General features: G+C 40.2%; 1 protein-coding gene across 1 annotated transcript in view; it reads left to right on the top strand.

Annotated features, from left to right (window-relative positions):
* Nucleotides 1-14,833, top strand: part of MFSD2B (MFSD2 lysolipid transporter B, sphingolipid) — a 31,724-nt gene that overhangs the window by 3,617 nt on the left and 13,274 nt on the right. The window contains exons 2-6 of the mRNA XM_051615701.1: nucleotides 1,011-1,127; nucleotides 3,448-3,572; nucleotides 7,080-7,203; nucleotides 9,078-9,156; nucleotides 10,603-10,772. Coding sequence (XP_051471661.1) covers nucleotides 1,011-1,127; nucleotides 3,448-3,572; nucleotides 7,080-7,203; nucleotides 9,078-9,156; nucleotides 10,603-10,772 — 615 coding nt within the window. The remainder of the gene's footprint in view (nucleotides 1-1,010; nucleotides 1,128-3,447; nucleotides 3,573-7,079; nucleotides 7,204-9,077; nucleotides 9,157-10,602; nucleotides 10,773-14,833) is intronic.

The following is a 14,833-nucleotide window of genomic DNA, read 5'->3' as shown; positions in this document are numbered from 1 at the left end:
TGACAGCTACTTGGGAAAATAAGTGGCAAAACAGCATTATGGATCTAAAAGTTTTTCTTAGCTTCTTTTGGGTGTGGAATGGTATATAGAATTTACATAGCAGGGGTTTATGTCTCTTGATTTCAGCTGGAAGTCATCTTGGCAGAGCTTGGAGATCAGAAGGGAAGGCATCAAAGGAAAATAAACTTTTAAAGTAATTTATTTCCTGGGAGGATGGAGGTGAGGCTAGAAGGGAATTATTAAAAAAAACCCACAGTATTATAAAGTTTACAAGTACACAGCACCTGGAGCAAAGCTCAAGAAGAATGTGTTGTGAGTCAAATGAAAAAGACCCTGTAGACCCCCCCACCTCAAGCCTAGTAAAGCTCACACTTCTTTACTATGCCAGCTTTCACAAAAGATATAAAAAGCTCAAGTCAAAAGAAAGATGAACAAAGTCAAGTGATTTTGCCAGGATCACACCAATATTTTGTGACAAAGTAAGGAAGAAACAGAGCAGAAATATTTGGGATCTATTTGGTCTGTGTTTGATTGTGGAACTTTCCTTCTATGAATGTTGTCTGATTAGTATTGTATGAGTATAGATGTCAATTATAATGGTCTGAAAAGGTAATATAGGATTATTTTCTTTAATAAGAAGGTTTTCAACCTTTAAAAAATCTGAATTAAGCATTCAAAGACAAAACTATGCTCTGAAAATAGTGAAAACAGTATGTTCACTTCTTTGCTCGTTGCTTGTTTGTGACTTGTTCCTTTTTAACAGCTTGTGAGAAGCAGGTGGGTAAGCCTAGATTGTCTCAGAGGAACACTGCTTTTAGGGGCTGAATTAAGGAACAAAATAATAAAAAATCAATGCTGATGATAGGGGTGGAGGGCATAGGGATTTTTTAGTGGAATAGTTGTGAAGACCTGAGTTGGGTGTTCACCTTAGACCTCAGCCTTATGACTTCTGTAGCTTTTAACTTGTGTACCTTGTTTTTCTCATCATTGGTTCTGCTTCATCTTGACAGGAAAACAGGCTCTCCATCTGCAGCAAATTATGCTATGCAATAGGAGGTGCCCCAAACCAAGTGGCAGGGAGTGCTGCTGCTTTCTTCCTGCAGATCTACCTGCTAGATATAGCCCATGTAAGTAGCACAAGACACTTTTATGGACTGTAGACTTACCTCAGCTCTCATGTGTCCCTGGAATGATAAAAGGTGAATTAGCTAATGAAGTTTTTTAATTGTCTTGTTATCATTGCCTCTAGCTGTTTAGCATCCTGGAAACCGCATAAAAATTTTCTGGAAATGTTGTGGGTTTTTTTTGTGAAGAAAGCTGAGTTATCCTTCCTGAATGTTCTTTGCTTCCAATCTGTGGCTTTCTGGTGCAGAAGCAGACCTGCTAAATCAAAGCAGTAGGAGTCATCATCCCATTCATTTGGCTTTCAGCTGCTCCAGCTGGATGTCAGGACAGCAGAGAAACAAAGAAAACAAATCCATAAGCATTTTTTATTGTTTTGGGTTTTCTTCTATGCCTGTGTGGTAACTAGGTGGTGTGATAAAATATTATCACACAGAAAAAAGGATTTTAGGGAGATGAGGCCAAATTCCAGGGACTGTGAGAACAGCTCTAGCTGGAACTACATGAGTGGCTTTCAGCACTGGTGACTGTTTTTATTTCCTGAAAAGATCAGGAGGTTCTGGATCAGATACCACTATCCATTTGCTGTTTAAGATGTAGAAAGAAGGGATACTGGGTCTGGGCAGTGGAGATGTCCGAAAGATTTAGTTTATGATTTTCCTATAAAAGTCTGATATCAGAAGCTGAGGTGTGATTTACTTGAGGTGCTTAAATATTTGTTCCTTGTTGGTTTAATTTATTCTCTGAAGTATTTCTGCAGGGACAGGATTTATTTCAAGGCCTGATAAACAGCTCTGAGACCTTATGAGTTTTTTCCACACATTTTCAGGGGAGAGCATGTAATTTTATAGTCACAACATGGATTTAATTCTTGCCCATTTAGAGTGAAACTCACTGGGTATAATCTTTCATGCACACTCAGTGTCCTTTCTAAGAAAATCACATTTTTATGCACTTTATGTAGCTTACAGATTTTCCATTTGAATTCCTTGTTCCACCTAGATTACTTGTATAAACTACAGTAATATAAATGTAAACTACAGAAATATGAACATAACTCCAAACCACACAGGATCCTGGAGTCAAATTCCAGAAAACACCAAAACCTCTGTTAATAGGATCCTGGTCTTTATGCCTTTTGAGATGGATGAATTTAGCATATTTTATCTGTTTCAGGCTGTTTCAGTAGTCTTTTCTGAGAACTGATTTGGGGAATGTTCAAGTGTACATGATTTCAATTCTTTTTTTCAGGTCTGTAGTTTCAGTGGCGTGGGCTGAGCACTTGGAAGAGAACCCACCTTTTTAACCATTGTGTGATAGGAATTCACAGGGTCACAACATCACCAAGGCTGGAAAAGACTTTTAAGGTCATCAAGTCCAGCCTATGACCTAACACCACCACATCAGCCAGACCATGGCACTAAGTGCCACATCCAGCCTTTCCATGAACACATCCAGGGATGGTGCCTCCACCACTTCCCTGGGAAGTCCATTCCAATGTCTAATTACCCTCTCTGTGAGGAAGTACTTCCTAATATCCAACCTAAACCTCCCCTGGAGTAGCTTGAGGCCATGCTCTCTAGTCCTGTCACTGGTTGCCTGGGCGAAGAACCTGATCCCCACCTGACTGAAACCTCCCTTCAGGTGGTTTTAGAGAGTGATAATGTCCCTCCTGGCTCATTTTATTTCTTATGTAATCCATGAACATTTTTTTCCAAGTGAGATTTGTTGGACTTGTGCTGGCAGCTCTGATTTGAACAGACGTGCCTTACGCAGTTGAGTTGTCACAGATCAGTTCCGAGTGGATAAAACCTGCTGTGCTGCAACCTCTTCCACAGCCTCCTGCCACCAGCTGGCAGCCTCATGGGTAATCTGGGGAGATGAAAAAGCATGAATGCATATGAACAGCTCCCTCTGCTTTTTTCCTAGATCAGGTCAAGATAAAGATGTAGGGAAATGGGGCTGTGTGGGAAACAAAGTGAGGGGATAATTAAAGGGGTTCTGTCAGATTTTATGACTCAAATAAGGACTTTAGTCTACTGTTTGTCTACCTGACTCATTTTCCTAGTTCTAAACACGTTCATAATCTCTCCTTCCTTGCACTCTCCCCCTCTAATTCCTTCTTGCATGGTGCCTATCTCAGTGTTTCACTTGTTTGCTACAAATAACCAACAGTAATTCCTATGACAGTAGCAGACATGTTTTGTAAATGAACTATCATTATTCTTTAAAACACTGAGGTTTTTTCTGGAAAGTTGCTTTATGCTGTTTCATTGTATTGTGAGACAATGGCTCTTGTTTACACTATTGTGTCTGTACTTCCAGATTACTCCGTTTCATGCCTCTTTGGTGCTGTTTATTGGCAAAGCCTCAGGTGCAGTTACTGATCCTGTTGCTGGTTTTTTCATTAGCAAAAGCAGATGGACAAAAATTGGCCGACTCATGCCTTGGTAAGCAAAAATGTGTACCTATGTTTGCATACATACAGGAATATTTTGTGTGTTGCAATGATACAGCCATCTCATTGAATTAGGCTGTTTTTTCTTTTCCTGTTCCCCAGACAACAGTGATTGTATTAATTCTACATATAGGAAAACAAAAAGAAAAATTGTCATGTCATCTATTTCCCTTTCATCTCTTCACCCATGAGAACATCGAAGAGATTTTCTTCCACTGGAGACACAAACAACTAAAGCCAAGAACAGTGTGTTCTTGACAGAACTGGAATCTCACATCTAAAACTTTCTTGAATCTGTGGTTGAATTTTCATCTTTGTCTAGATTCCTTTAGTTTGGCTCCGCTCCTTCCCAAAGTTGGAACTTGTTTCTACTTGTGTCCTAGTGTGCCTTCCCTTCTCACATCAGCCTTCCAGGAGCTCCATTAACTTTATTTCTCTAGGCCTTTTATTCAGTCAAGGATGAGTGCATCCATGGGGAACAGATGTGACACCACAGCATCAAAAGGCCCAGCAACCAGCACTTCCCTGACACCTTCTTACGTTCTTCCTTACAGCAGTCATTCTGTTCCTGCTTCTCTTAAGTCCCCATAATCAAAATACTGAATTAAAAAATCACCATGACTTTTATAGTGGAATGAGGTGCTGTCAGATGTTGATAAGCAGTCCTAAAGGGACCGAGTGATGTTTCACAATGGCACACTTATCTCTTGTAGGCACTCTAGGCAGGACACTTGTACATGTGCTGTTCATGTGGTATATGAGGAGAGAAGAATGAATGTTACTCATACAGGAAGGAGACTGAGAGATGTGAAGCAAGAAAGCTGGAAAAGAGTGGCCCATGTTAGAAGAACCCAAGCTCATCTGTGCCACAGGGCATTTGTTTTTGGGGTTTTTAACATTTTGGAAGTCAAGGGGAGACTGAGTAGTTTGTGAAATAGGGATTCACTGCTGCTCGTCTGTGCATTGTAAGGAGGTATTGTAAGACGTTTTCAATCAATATAACCCCAAAACCTGACTGACAACAAAAATCTAAGAGTAAATGTGGTATCCTGAGCAAAGAAGCTGAATTTTCATGGAAAATAAGCCAATTTTTTTAGCTGGTGCTTCTCTTACTGTCATGTGGTTTTAGGGCTACAGAAACTTGTCTATGGGCAGCTTATACCTGACAAAGAGCAGAAGGCAAGTACATGTTGGAAGAGGCTGAGATCAGCTGCTCTTGGCCCCAGCAGGAATGGGGCATTCAGGTCAGAGTTAAGCTTTTTCTTAAGACCCCCATGGGAGAAGAGGAGCTTGCTGCTCTTGCTCTTTTCAGGACTTGGTGTGTGACCAGGTAAAAGGAGTGCTTTTTAATGAGCAGTGAATTAACTGAGTAACAAAGTTATTAAGAAAGAAAATAATGACATTTTAATACAAATGGCATTAGTTGTATTCTGGTGCCCTTTTTAAAAAAAAAATTATCTGAAAATACTGCAAATACATGTGTTCAGTGTTAGCATTAAATTGATGTTAGAATAACTCCCATCCGAGCACAAATATGAACTTTTCAGCCCTTTGCACCGTAAACCAACTGTTGTACAACTGGCACTTCTCACAGGAAAAGTGCTTATCTAACCCAGCCTTTAATGTTCGTCAAAAAGCTGCTTTCTTCCCAGAGGATTTAGTCTGGTTTTTTTGGTTGTGGTAATTTTTCTCATGGTAATTTTGTTCCTGCACTTTGGAGGTCAAACTATGTGTATACAAAGCAAAAAAAAAAAAAAAAAGAGAAAAAGAAAAGAAAAAAGGTCTTCTATTAGCTTACAAATACTTCAGTGTATTGAAAGTATTCTGACTTGTCAAGTACCTAGAGAGAAGCAATGGAATTGTCTCAGCCAGAAAAGCCTGCCAGCAGAGCAAGAACATTAGTAAAGAAGGTGAACATTTAACTATAGCTTAATGCTCTGCTCAATATAATAAGAAATCATAAATCACTCTTGATCTCTCTTATGTAACACGTTTAAAAAGCATAAGCAGACATTGACTTGAAATACACAAATCTGCTCATTTTGTTAAAGGAGGTTAGAGCAGAAAATCAGATATTCAGCAGCTTCAGCAAGGCTCTGAAAACTCATTGACATTAATGAGGAAAGGAAAATGTGGAAAGAGGATGGAAAAAAAGGGGGAAAGAATACTAAGAGGGTTATTGCTGAAAAGCTGTATGAAAAATCGACTCTGAAAATATTTAACTGTCATGACCCTGTCTGGATACCAGTCTGGAACAGCTCACACTTTTGGTGAGGAAGGTACATTCCCTGAGATGTGTTAGGATTTTCCCTTATTTGTGTTTTCCATTCCTGTTGCTGAGCAGCTGGGGATGAACTGTGGCCTGGGGACCAGAGGGACAGAGAGGACCAGAACCTGGCACTTTCCTTGTAAATGCTCAGCTCCCGGTGGTGCTGAACATCCCAAAGAGGACTGTGGGAAAGCCATTGTTTTACTATTTACCCACATTACTCTTTTGTATTCTCGGTTTCCAGTTCACGATTGAAAAATAATCAGCTGACCCCCAGTGTCAGTAGTGCTGTTGTGAGGGGATTAATCTGTTTTCCCTTTTATGTGTTTGGATATTTTTTGTTGGGATCTTGGTCATCTAATTACATCATTTAATGTCTGTTTTACAGTAATACAGGAGAGCCCTGATGCTGTTGCTGCTCAGACTTTTAGAAAATAATAGCATCTGACCATATCTTCTGTATCATGGAGTTTGATAAGTGTTGTTTGCCTGAAATAATTTTTAGACTAATGTAATTACTTCCTGGTTACTGACAATGCCTGGAACTTAAGTTTCTGTGGTTCTTTTTTTAAGCCACCTTCCTCACCAGGAGATGATTCTTTTGTATTTGAAGTGATGAGGAGTTTTGCTATTAAATGGAGAAAATTATCATATACACAAGTAGATACAAACTGTAGGAGCTTTTGCAGTAGGCTATCCATTATCTTTTATGCTATTTACAGCATTTTTAATTATATCAACGTATTTGCACTTGCTTGAAGTAGCAATGAAGAGGCTAAGCTGAAAGGAAAACTGAAGGCATGTAGATTGGAAAAAGGCATCCTTGGTAATGAGTCGGCTCATCATCAGAAATTGCTTAAGTGTGCAAGGACATATGACAATAGAGCTTAGATTTCAGTGGTTCTTTCTAATAAATGTGTAGTCTGAGACATACTGAGGAATGGCAGTATAGGTATGCTGTTACAGTGCATGTCTGTTCAGAGTGGAGTATAAAGTATAGCTCTTTTCCTTCAGGTTTGCTATTTTTTCCATTTTATGGAAGTACTTGTACACATTTTATATTAATCTGTGCATTTATTACACACTAACATTTAATACTTAAAAAACATGGCATTATTGTAGTTAGAAAAACTGCACATAAAATGGCTTATATTGATAATTAGCAGGAAAATGCAAAGTGCTTTGCTGTCAGTACATTGAGTTTGTTGTCACGTGTTATCTTCTTTGCAGGATGCTGGCATGTACACCCTTCACAGTAGTGTCCTATTTTTTTATGTGGTACCTTCCTCCTTTTGTGTTGGGAAGAGTTGCATGGTACCTGATTTTCTACTGCCTTTTCCAAGCTCTGACCACAGTAAGTCGACTAAAGATTGTGATGTTCTCAGCAATAACTTGCTTGCTTTTTGTCCATGATAATGCATTCAGATTTAGTAAACTGGAGTTTACCAAAATGTTGCATTTGTTTCAACTTCTAGTGAGTTTAGGGATAGGCAGATGTCCTGTTACCAAACCCTCTGCTGACTGATGGTTTCTGCCAATGCTTTCTCTGGCAACTGACCTGCTAATTCAGGCAGATTACCTCCAGTCACTTTCACTGGCAGTGCTCAAGGAGACCAAATAGATTTGTGCCTCTAGTTCTGTGTGTTTTGACTCAAGCTAGAAGGCCAAGAGAAGTCGGGGTACCAGGGCTGAAATAGTACTGCTAATAGTCATCATGATATTTATGCCTGGAGAGAAGAGTTTAAGCACATGGATTTTGTGGAGTGTATCCTGGCTGATTGAATTTCTCTGGATCTTGTTTTGAAAAAGTGGTTCCCAGACATTGAAAACATTGTATTTCCCGTTTGGCTTTGACTTTTCTCCTGTTTACAGATCTGTTGGACCTGGGAATTTTGCATTCCTGTGTTAAACTGGAATGTTTCCCTGGGCCTTTTTTTTTCCCCCGTAGAAAGATGGTTCAGAAGACATTCATAATGGATTAAAAGAATTCTCTTCCCCCTCTCTTTTGAAGGAAAAACAGGTTTTCCATGGCACAGCTTTGGAAATGTATACACTTGCCATGTTTGATGGAGGTGAACAGAGATGTATTTTGTATGAACAGAATAGGATGCAGATAGTGTAGTGAGACTTAGTTTTCCTGGCTACAACAGATCTCTGTGGTGGTGGAAACACCACAGAGAACTCAACTGTTCAAGCAGGTTCATATCCCACCTCCACTTCACAATATTCTGAGGGTTTGGCCTGTATGTTGTTCCAAGATTTAGAAGTGAATTTTATTATAGTTCAGCCCTATGTGGACAGGGTCCCACTCACATAATGACCATCCAAAATGTCAAGCCTTGTAATATTCAAGAGTTATTTTCCATGAAGTACTACTAGAAATAAGGCCTTTCCTGCAGTAAAAGTGGGGCTTATTTACCCAGCACTGCAATAAATATTAGCAATGCGTTGATTTGCCCAGGGAGGTTGTGAATGTCCCTTTCTCTGCCATTCAAGACCCACCTGCAGTCCTGAGTAATGTGCTCTAGGGGATTCTGCTTTAGTAGAGGGGTTGGACTAGGTGATCTCTAGAGGTCCCTTCCAACTCTGACAATTCTGTGGTTCTACCAAGATTTTACAGCCAGGTGTCAATTACCAGCTAGACACGGTGCTGTAAAAACAAACGAGCAACACTCCCCATCTACCTCTTGTTCACTTGGGTGTTTCTACCTGTTCTTAACTCAAGGAATGTGTAGCAAATTGGTGCTGAAGACGAAGCAGTTTTCACAGTTATCTCTTGGGATTACATAGTAAGACAGTTATGTGAAATATGTTGGGGATTTTTACAGTCTTCTGTCTTGAATCAAGTGGGAAATAGTATTGTCTTCATTATGGCTTTGCTTCCTGTCAGTTAGCTCAAGCTAGGAACATGATAGTTTCTTAGTGCAAAGAAAACTAGATGTTTTTATAGCCTAGCTAAGAAGGATGTTTTCCCAAGGAAGGTGAAGGAGCACAGCATTAAGGTAAAGCCTCTTGGTAATGTATTATTTTTTATTTGTATTATGAAAGGTATTTTTTTTCCTTTTATATATTTTACAAGTCAGAAAGAAAAGGCAAGGACTTTGTGCTAAAAATCCCAGAGTTCTAAATCAGTGAATTCCAGGGTCTCATTAAACCATTTTCCTGGATATCAAAGGAATATAACATTTACAATGACAATTTCCTAACTGATGTTCTTCCTTTGCATAGTTATTCCAAGTACCATATTCTGCCCTCACCATGTTTCTCAGCACAGACCAGAAGGAAAGAGATTCTGCAACAGCATATCGTGAGTGTGATCTGGGCTTTGTTGTGGGGGTTAGGGCTGGGTTTTATTTAAGATCATTATTTATCTATAGGGAGATTCTAATGGTTTGTGTCCCTAAACTGAACCTTTATATGGAATGTTTAATATCTGATGAAAAATATTTTGTCGTGTAAATGCTTATGTTTTTCTAGCGAAATAGAGACATGAGTGTTTTTCTGTCTCAAGTTGTTTGATGAGCTCTAAACTCTCTTTGGTTTATTGCTAGCCAGACAAAACAATAAAAGTCACTCTTAACCACACCAGGGTAGGGAGAAGTGTTTAATTTGAAGATGTTTTGTAGAGGAAAAAACAAAGTGCTGATCTTCTGTAATATTGAATTAAAGAAAGTCTGAAAGTAATTTTAAGCTTATTTATTTATTTATTTATTTATTCTCCTATTTCAAACTTCCTTAGTTTTATGTGTTTCATGCTATAAGTTCAAATCCCAAACTTGTTTTTTTTCTCTGGGAAAAAAATCCACCTGAGCATCTTTATGCAAAATGAGCTTGGACAGTGCAATTCTGCTGCCACACAGGAATGCAGCTTATCTTCCTGCTGTGGGGATGACAGGTACGGCTAGATTGGGTGGGAACAGGAGTGGCAGGCTTGAAATCACTCAGGGTGAGTAGGTTCTACAGCCCATATTGTTAACCACTTCCCTTGTTGGAGCTGTAACAACTGGCTGCCTCATTGACTGATCTTGAGTACATGCAGCATGAGCTGGATGCCCATGGTTAGATCTTGGTTTCCCAAATGGAGATTTTGGTTGTTTTTTTTAGGTGATGCCTTGTTCTGATGGTACTTGGAGCATCAGTGTTCTGAGTCATTCCCTGGGGCTGAAGTAGCTAGTTCTGCCTGACTGTGGCCTTAGGCAGTTAAAATCAGCATCTGCTGCTTCCAAGAGCTTTGCAACTGTATTATTTCCAACATGAGGCTGAGTTAAGTTTAATTTACATTTGGAGAACCTAGAGGTCTGATCACATAAGTGGCTTGAAAATTTTTTCAAGAGTTACTGTCAAGCTTGAGATGAAAAATCTGATGTTACTGCTCCTAGTCCTGCTTTGGAAAAATTACATTCAGCATTTAAACTGTAGGTCTGCTTTAGTCCTCGAAATGAAAGGTTTCTATGTTATCCCCTTGTGGCTCTTAATCTCAGCTGCATCCATCATGAAGCTTGTATAAAAGAGGTTCTTACATGAGGGGTTCTAAAAGCTAATCAGAAAAAAGGTGACAAAACTGCCTTTCCTTGAAACTGTTCTGTTACTGACCATCTGGGTCTGCTGTTCTTGGTACTGCTTTTTCTGCTTGTTCTCTGTAAAAGAAAATGGTTTGATGAGGTTTCTCTTCAGTGAGACAAATGAGCAAGCTTGTAGATAGTGGAGGAGCTGCTTTCTCATCCTTAGTACACATCTGTGCTTCCTTCTTCAGGAATGACCATGGAAGTGCTTGGGACCTTGATTGGAGCTGCACTTCAGGGCCAGATTGTGGCCAGTGCTCATGTCTCTCATCACTGCACTGTGAATCCCCCAGTAAACACAACTGACTCCTGGTATGACACTCCCAGCTTTCCAGACCCCTCAGATCCCCTGCTTCATCAAGTAAGTGTCCATGGGAGCACACTAAAATCTCTTAGGGAGAGGGGTGGGGGTGTTTCTCTCATACCACAGCATATAACCCAGCCAGGTAAGCATGAACATGCCTTCTTCGAAATCAGTAGCACTGGAGCTGAGACAGCAACCTTGTTGCAAACAGGGCTTCCCCTCAGTTGTCTTTGCAACCACTTTCCAGCATGGCAGCAGAATTACACTGAGGAGCTTTGCTGAAGGTAGAGTCATAGCACTGTTTTTGTTAGAAAGGACCTTGAAGATCATCAAGGCCAACCATTAACACAGTTCTGCCAAGTCTGCCACTAAACCATGTCCCTCAGCACGACATCTACATGTCTTTTAAATACCTCCAGGGATAATGACAAAACCACTTCCCTAAGCAGCCTGTTCCAGTGCCTGCAACCCTTTCAGTGAAGAAATTTCTCCTAATATCCAATCTAAACCTCCCCTGGCACAACTTGAAGCCATTTGCTCTTGTACTATCACTTGTTACTTGGGAGAAGAGACCAAGAGCCACCTCTCTACAACATCCTTTCAGGTAGCTGTAGAGAGTTAGAAGATCTCCCTTCAGGCTTCTTTTCTCCAGACTAAACAACCTCAGTTACCTCAGCCAATCTCATAAGTCTCATTCTCTAGGCCCTTCACCAGCTTCATTGCCCTTCTTTGGACACTCTCCAGCACCTCAATGTTGATGTTTGTAAAGCAGCTAGGAGGTATATGGCCATCCTTTGTTTTCACTAGGAGCTGATTTACAGTTTAGAGTAGCTTACTTTACCCCACCCAGGAGTACAGCATCCAGTTCTGGGGTCCCCCACACAAGAAATACATGGAGCTATTAGAGCAAGTCCAGAGGAGGGCCACAAAAATGGTCAGCAGGTTGGAGTACCTCTCTGATGAGAAAAACCTGAGAGAGTTGGATTTGTTCATCTCAGAGAAGAGAAGGCTCTGGTGACACCTTCTTGCAGCCTTTCTTTATGTAAAGGGGACTGATAAGAAGTACAGAAAAAGAATTTTTGCCAAGACCTGCAGTGGCTGGAAGAGGGTAGATTTAGATTAGATATGTAGAAGAAATTTTCTACAGTGAGCTTGGTGAGAAACTGGAACTGGTTGTCCAGAGAAGCTGTGGATGGCCCATCCCTTGAAGTGTTCAAGGTCAGGTTGGACAGAGCTTTGAGCAACCTGATCTAGTGACATATGGCCCTGCCAATGCAGGAGGGTTGGAACTAGATTAACTTTCCCATCCAACCCAGATTATTCTATAATTCTATGAAAAAATGGTGGCTAGAGCAGGATCTTTCAGTTCAGCAACACTGCTTTTCACAGTAGTTATCCCTGGGGAGCCCCTATGTAGATTAGTGGCTGTTACATGAATGAAACTGTTAAGTCTTACTTGGAATCTGTATTCTTGTGAAGATCTAAAGCACTGTTGAAAGTAAATGGTTGGTAACAGGCAATTAGTGGGAGTAAGAGCTCAGAGGTCAACATGTGGAATAAACCTAGAGATCCATGCTTGTTTATTTAATTTTTCCTGTAATCCTGCACAAGTAATTTAATCTTCTTGCTTCCATTTTCTGTCTTTTGAGAAACAGAGATGATTTTATACATGGGATGAAATCCTAAAACCTGATCCAAACCCCACTGAACACAATTTGATAATCTTCCATTGTTTCCAGTGTTCTGGAGACAAACCCTGAATCACTTACCTCATGTAGAGGTTTTTTTCTATGTCACTTGTGAAACCAGCAGTTTGTTGGTTCCATTTTACCAGCTGCTAGATTCAGTCTTTCTTTTTACTTTTTCATCTATTTCTCTGTCCTTGCATGTACTAACTGATACACAAAGTTCCTCATGAGGAAGATTCCTGGACCTGAGTCTAATATCAGATGCTTGGTGCAAATCAGGGGGTATGTATTAGTGCTCAGGTTGTTGTAGCTGAATGGCTCCTGTTACCATCTTCAGCAGCAGTAAAATCACAAGCCAAAGGCATGTTTTGGTGCATGGTTTGATATTGCATACCCTGGCACCTGTACTGGTAGTCCAGGAAGGAGAAAAGGCCTTGCTTCCCCCCTCTCTCAGACACTGCATTCTGACTCTGTGCTGCCTGATCCTTGTATTTTAGTACAGGTAATTGTAAGGCTTCTGAAAGAGCTGACCTGGGAAACTGCCTAGGGAGAGTGGGGCTGCTTCTGTAAGTGCCCGTGCCTTTTTATAGCTGATTAAAGCATTTTTGAAGCAGCTTGCTAGGTAACTCCTGGTGTATATTTTAACAAGACACAGAAAATCGTCCTGTCTTCCTTTTTAGCTTCTAGGACAATGGCTTGATGTAAAAAAACTGCTGTGCTGTTACAATTCTGTGAATTGTCAAGAGGAGTAACTTGAAAAGTTGTGGAGCAAGCAGAATTTCAAAGCACAGCAGGTTCCCTGTCAGAATTTGCTTCATGCCATAATCACCAGCGTCTACTTTCAAATCTCTTTAATGGCTTTTAAGGAAATAAAAGATACATTATCTTGATTTATTTGCTTTCTGTCTAAACACATGTGCTTTCCTATTCTTTTTGAGTTTGGAGGGAGGTGGAGAAAGAAGCTTCACAATGCGTTGAATGTCAACTAGTTTTTATTTTGAAAGAAAAGCAAAGATACATAGCCTAAAGTAGCCAGAGTTTGTAGGCAGAAGTAATGTCTGTCATTAAACTAACTACTAGCACTGGGGGACAACAGAAAAAGCTTTCAGACACACATTTTTCAGGTCTGAAGAAGTTACTATTATTTTTTCAGCCATATGGGTTGATTTAATTATAGACACTACATTCCGTGTTTCACTCCCCTATTTACAAGCAGCCATGTGTTCATTTTTTGGTCAGGATTTCCTGTTTATTTGATTTTGTCTTTGTATTTTTCCTTCTTCCACTCTTTTTTGTGACACCTTCTCCAGTTTTGTAGATGAATAGTAAGTATCCCATGGTTAAGAACGGTCTGGATGATGGTGTCCAACTGTTTTGTATGGGTAAGATTCTGTTCACTCCTTGTTCCTTCCTGCCCTTTTTCCCCAAAAAGCCCTCAGGCCTAGGCAGAGGTCATAGTGGAAATTAACTGCTCTGGCAACCCACCTCACTCCCTGATACCCTGTTTTGTGAGGACCAGGTTTTTTTGCTGTGCACGTAACCTGTCATCAGCTTGATTTGGGTATGGCATCATGCACGGCCACAGAGCCACCTGGGGGAGCTGCTTGCATCGCAGGACAGAGCTCTTGCCTTTTGTCCACACCAAGCACAACAGTGTGCACCTCACGGCACAATCAGCAGCAGATGTTGGACCTCGGATTTTGGTTGTCTGGCTGCTGGACATGGAGGTATAAGCTGGAGCAGGACGAGGGTCTATGAACCTGAAGTACCTCCATCAGTCTAAAAAAATATTTAGAAGAGGCTGAATCTTAGCTGTTTCTCCTAGTGCCATTCAGGAGTACAGCCCTGCCCCTTTTCTCACAAGGACTAATTCTTAGCTGCTAAAGAGCACACCTAGTTTAAAATAAAACCCAGGAAATGGCTGATATTATTTTGCTCATTATTAAGAAAGGAAGTGGAAGAATGGTCATTTCTAAGCTCTCCTGAAGTTGTTCCTGTCAGCTTTGGAATTGATCTTTCCTACTGGAAACCAAGCATATATACTGATATCATCCATAGATGGGCTAAGAAGTTTTGTCTAGGGTCAGAGAATCTTACTTGGCCTACCATGGATCTTCTTAATAGTTTAAACTCCAATTACAGTTAATGATGACCTGAGAAAGAAAGCATTTAGCTCAATTGCTTCAAGAAAATTAACAAATGAATACACACAAAATATAAAATTCATAACAGAGTCCTGTTGCTATTATTTTTTTCCAGCCCCTTCTGTCCTGGCTAGGCTGCTTTTGAGGCTGAAATTACCTCATTTAAATGAATTTAGGTATCTACAACAGTGCAGTCTGTAGTATTAAAGTACTCTGTGACTTAATTTATAGCTCTGATACAAAAAAAACTCCAAACCTTTATCCTAAATAAAGAATAGTCCTGTAT

This window comes from Apus apus, chromosome 3, assembly GCF_020740795.1.
Source record: "Apus apus isolate bApuApu2 chromosome 3, bApuApu2.pri.cur, whole genome shotgun sequence".
Taxonomy (NCBI): domain Eukaryota; kingdom Metazoa; phylum Chordata; class Aves; order Apodiformes; family Apodidae; genus Apus; species Apus apus.
This window is presented reverse-complemented; position numbering and strand designations above follow the sequence as displayed.